General features: G+C 40.1%; 1 protein-coding gene across 1 annotated transcript; it reads right to left on the bottom strand.

Annotated features, from left to right (window-relative positions):
- Positions 1–344: 344 nt before the first annotated feature.
- Positions 345–5631, bottom strand: LOC103521818 (protein bark beetle-like; the record flags this gene model as incomplete). The annotated part of the gene is made up of 4 exons (XM_008486926.2): positions 5487–5631; positions 4948–5098; positions 781–1041; positions 345–391 (listed from the first exon to the last, which is right to left on the bottom strand). Coding segments are annotated over exons 2-4 (412 nt in total), but the record flags the coding sequence as incomplete, so codon positions are not given.
- Between the last annotated feature and the right edge of the window lie 25 nt (positions 5632–5656).

Genomic DNA, 5656 nt, shown 5'->3' with positions numbered 1-5656 from the left:
TCATGTAGTATTTGAGCCTGTTCCATAGAATGGTATATCTGATCCATTTGAGCCTTTCCACAGAATGGAATAGGTACCCGATGATTTGGACTTATTTACCTGTTTCTACATGTATGTATTGTGGATATTGGCAGAAATGATAGCGTGTAAAAGGACCGTCATATACCAAAGTCAAACTCCTTACATAATCTAAACTTAATGCAGCCCCTTGTGAAACTGACTGACTGACTCACTCACTCACGTATACAAATGGACCGTCATATACCAAAGTCAAACTCCTTACATAATCTAAACTTAATGCAGCCCCTTGTGAAACTGACTGACTGACTCACTCACTCACTCACGTATATAAATTGCGATAGTGATACCAACCCCTAATACGTTCTGAATCCTGGAAACAAATGGGACCGAATATGTGATTATTTTTTCTTCAAGGGATCTTATTTTCGTAGTTATCTCGCAAAAGTTTTTTTCGATACAAGGGTAAAATTTCGACAACTTACACATTAAAGAGTATATGACTTTTAGGTTTCATATAAAAGAACAGGCTTTTATTTCAAATCGGATGAATTAGCATACCTAAACCCTTTTTTCAGGGACTTAAAAATATCAAGAACTGGCAGGAGTTTGAAATGGTATAAATTTGGTATTACTTAGCTAACTCTTCTTTTTCTCCTTCTTTTGCTTTGCCATATTCCCGTTCAAACGGTGTCGGTGTTATTAGCTAACGCCAATTCATAAATTAGGTGACAGTAAAACACCTAGTGCCTTCATACATACCAGTTGAACATGAGCTTGATATTCTCACTCGGCGATATAAGTGAGACCCCATGCGACAGGCACTGGCTGATATTAACGTGGGTAATAGAAGGTGACTTCGCCACTGATAGTACGGCCGGGGATGTTTCATGATGCAGCATACCTGCCCCCACAATATGGACGTGCTCCAGCACTGACTCGCGGGTTCTAGATGTCTCGTGGGTCACGGAGTCGTGGATTCGATGCTCGTAGCCGCTCGATTCGAAATCACCCGAGGCAAATCTGAAAGACGAAAGAAAATTGCTGAATGTATGGCTTTGTGACTTATTGAGATTATGAGATTTACAATGGGTACATGGGTATAATTAGATAAGTTGACAGTATATAACCACTTACCCTGAAATGTAAATTCTGTGTATTCTGAACGTCCATGGTGAAGGCGCCCTTACACGTTGTAAAGTTAGCGTACAGTTTGGCACAGTTATCGCTGATCTGGTTCCACTCTACTGTCACTGTAGGGTTCACTTCACCAGCACTGACATAATGGACAGCCCCTTGCCAGTTGTCCTTGAAATAGGAGTAAGTGATGTTGTGCTGTACATCTCGATCTGTTAATGAGAAAGTAGAGTTAGAAGCGCGGCCATTAAATCTGTCAAAATATTTAGCTCTTCCGTAAAAAATCATCAAGGGCCTACAGCATTTTTGAATGAAAAACTTTCTGCTAAAATAACAAAAGGCTGAAAGGAGGTCAAAATATATTTGGGCGTTGAAACTTGTCAAAAGTTTGGTAGATAATGAGGGAACTAAAAATACTCATCTAAGTACTATTATTAGCCTTTATTGTCATAATGGACAGCCCCTTGCCAGTTGTCCTTGAAATAGGAGTAAGTGATGTTGTGCTGTACATCTCGATCTGTTAATGAGAAAGTAGATAGAGTTAGAAGCGCGGCCATTAAATCTGTCAAAATATTTAGCTCTTCCGTAAAAAAATCATCAAGTGCCTGCAGCATTTTTGAATGAAAAACTTTCTGCTAAAATAACAAAAAGCTGAAAGGAGGTCAAAATATATTTGGGCGTTGAAACTTGTCAAAAGTTTGGTAGATAATGAGGAAACTAAAAATACTCATCTACTATTATTAGCCTTTATGGCGGAGATACTACAAAGATATAATTAATTATCTACAGCATGTTAGCACACTTTAATAATACAAATAATAAAAATACCTAGATACAAACGTGTAACGTTGTAACGTATGTTTATCACCGCGAGTACAAAAACAACATACATAAAAACAGGATATGCAATTTATGCATGGCCATGAAAAGCTAAAATTTACTGAGCCTTATGGCCCAGAGTAGCGTTAACTTACTAAATCCTATAGCAGAGATGGGAAGGGTGACTATTTCAGCAATAAAGCCATGCATATGACTAGCGCCCGTAGCCAACAGCTTAATACTCAATGTGGGACTTTGCGTTGTGATGAACTTCTTCTCTAGGCCAGAATCTTTGGTGACAGAGAACAGAGGAATGGCGGACACATTGTATAGACTGCCGTCGTACAGGGAGATGGAATCCGAGGTGTTGAATAGGTTGAACTGGAGAAGTCTGGAAATTGAGAGGGGTAAACGTTACTTAACTTTAGTGTTTTGTAGTTAACTGGTGCATTTGGCGCTGTGTGGGCTGAAAACTCATTCTTTTAGAAATAATGTTTCAAAATTGAAACTACATATTACATACACAAAAAGAGGTTTATTTTATTTATTTACACGCTGAGCAGCAGGGCCATGGGTGAAAAAGAGGTTTGGTAGAGGGAATTGGAACAATTTATTGAAGTCTTTCGTCCCGAAATTGGGGAGAAAGAGGACAGGATAGGAGAAATCCAGCCGTTCCAAGAACGAAGCTTACCTGTTTAGGATACAGTTCAACCCGGGTAGGAACTGTAGGAAGCAAAGCCATGGCCTAAACAAAATTTCGGGCAAACCTAATTAATAAATTTCGAGCGCCGTGCCGTCAGGAAACGGGACTGACTTTCGCAATTCTCAGGTGGTACTGGTGGGAAATGGTACAATGCCAGGCAATGTATATATTTTCCACCATTGAAAATTGCGAGAGGAAAATACTCGTTAGGAACATACGAGTAAATACAGAACTTAGAATAATAAAGTACCTACCTACCTACTGATAACTACTTACATACAATTACAATTCAACATACAATTCGTACCGCCTGAATTTAAATTTCTAGACAACTGTGACTGACAGTTATTTCAAGAAAACTGCTAGCTGCTGAGTTGACAGTCGTCTGTTATGTACATTGTACATATTGTATTTTTTTTTGTCATATTGCTGATATTGTAATAAATGTTCTTTCTGTCTGATCTTGACATGTTTTGCTAAAATACCTAGTTCAGTTGTTTGTTTACTAAGCCTGTAAAATACTAGTTTTTTTAGTCCGTCCTTCCTTTATTATTACAATAGTAATAAAAAGGTATAAGGGACGGACTATTGTATTCGCTTTGGTGTCTGTCACTCGCTCGGTCGGTCGGTCTGTCGGTCGGATGAATTAGCATACCTAAACCCTTTTTTCAGGGACTTAAAAATATCAAGAACTGGCAGGAGTTTGAAATGGTATAAATTTGGTATTAGCTAACTCTTCTTCTTCTCCTTCTTTTGCTTTGCCATATTCCCGTTCAAACGGTGTCGGTGTTATTAGCTAACGCCTATTCATAAATAAGGTGACAGTAAAACACCTAGTGCCTTCATACATACCAGTTGAACATGAGCTTGATATTCTCACTCGGCGATATAAGTGAGACCCCATGCGACAGGCACTGGCTGATATTAACGTGGGTAATAGAAGGTGACTTCGCCACTGATAGCACGGCCGGGGATGTTTCATGATGCAGCATACCTGCCCCCACAATATGGACGTGCTCCAGCACTGACTCGCGGGTCCGAGAGGTCTCGTGAGTCACGGAGTCGTGGATTCGATGCTCGTAGCCGCTCGATTCGAAATCACCTGAGGCAAATCTGAAAGGCGAAAGAAAATGGTAGGTAAAGATGATGATGATGATGATGATGATGATGATGATGATGATGATGATGATGATTTCTTTTTTTTTTTTACAAATGAACGGGAAATCCTATGTTTACAGTTTATTTTTATTCAATAGTGGGGAAAAAAGAAATTTTGACGAAGAGGAAACAAAGGGGGGAGAGACAGAGAAGCAGGTATTTTCTTTCTTCGATTCGTCTGTGGGTGAACATGAAATGAATATTTCACTTTCTTCTTGTTTGATATTTGGTGACCAAATTGTTTCCTGCTTATTTACTACTAATGGTTCAGCAAACTGTATAACTCACTCAGAAAGGGGCTTCTACGCCGGGGCCTCCAGTAGGCCCCTCTGAGCCAAACCTAATGAGAGAAAGAACTTTAGGCGCTAAACATATTTGCCAAAGAAATTTTTAGCTACGGCCAAAGGAAGAAGCTAAGAACGTTCGATCAGGCCCAAAATAGGATATTTGGTGACCAAATTGTTTCCTGCTTATTTACTACTAATGGTTCAGCAAACTGTATAACTCACTCAGAGAGGGGCTTCTACGCCGGGGCCTCCAGTAGGCCCCTCTGAGCCTAACCTAATGAGAGGAAGAACTTTAGGCGTTAAACATATTTGCCAAAGAAATTTTTAGGTACGGCCAAAGGAAGAAGCTAAGAACGTTCGATCAGGCCTAAAATATAATGGAAGAGGAAATGGGCGAAGAGAAGGAGAAAGAGATAGAATAAGGAAAGAAAGGCGAAGAGAAGGAGAAAGAGATATAATAAGGAAAGAAAAGCGAAGAGAAGGAGAAAGAGTATAATAAGGAAAGAAAGACGAAGAGAAGGAGAAAGAGAAAGGAAGGGAGTGAAGGAGAGAGAGAGAGGGAGAGGAAGAGAGAGAGGAAGAGAGAGAGACGACGTTCCGAGAACGAACCTTTGCTGTTTAGGATAAAGTTTGCCCCGGTCGAGAATCGAACCCGCGATCTAGCGCTTTCAAAGCAGGCGAACTGTCTTCCAAGCTAACTAGGTTGGCTAACTAAATTAAAATTTCCTTTAAATAAGTAAAAGTTTTAGCCTTTACAAACCAATGTTTTCCAAAATGACGTCACCCAAAATAGGTATAATGGGATTTCCTTTCAAACACACTTACCTTATGCCACCCCAGTAATCAGTGTTGGGCTGCACATTTCTCTCCTTGCAATGAATGAATATGAACTGACTATTCCAGTAGCACATAGGTCTCCTTCCGTACATTTGGCCATTCAGACGAATAGGACATTCATCTAATGAGGATTCCTCTCCTGTAACAAGGAAAATGGAAATGTGATTCATTTTAATTTTTTAAAAAGCTTTGATAGAGGAGACTATAACTGCTAAGGAGCTAAGATCTTATCGTCCCAAAAACGAAGAGAGAAGGAAGACAGGATAGGAGGAAGCCAGCCATCATTCCGAGAACAAACCTTTTGAGTTTAGAATTTAAAATAAAATCCGCCCCGGGCGGGAATCGAACCCGCGACATAGTGGTGTAGTGGTTAGCGCGGTGGACTTCGGATAGCTGTTGGTTCGAGTCCAAGTCAAGTCAGAAAATTTATCGAGATTTATTTAGAGGGGAAGAAAAAAAAACACCTTAGGGGAATTTAGTTAATTATTAATAGGAATTTAGCTAAAATATATTACTCTAAATCTCACCTGAGCATTGCAAAGGTTCCGGGTAGGTCCAAATCCTGGAGAGGGAATTCCTATCAAACTCCACCCGCGGGCCATGGTCTACCCAGGCGCTGTAATGTTCAAATCCAAGCTGACGACACACCACTTGGGCATTACGCTCGCTGAATCGAGAATCACATAAGGGCACCCAT

The sequence above is a fragment of the Diaphorina citri genome, unplaced genomic scaffold (assembly GCF_000475195.1).
Source record: "Diaphorina citri unplaced genomic scaffold, Diaci psyllid genome assembly version 1.1 scaffold6024, whole genome shotgun sequence".
NCBI lineage: Eukaryota > Metazoa > Arthropoda > Insecta > Hemiptera > Psyllidae > Diaphorina > Diaphorina citri.
The sequence above is the reverse complement of the archived record's forward strand: the minus strand, read 5'-3'. Positions and strand labels throughout refer to the sequence as shown.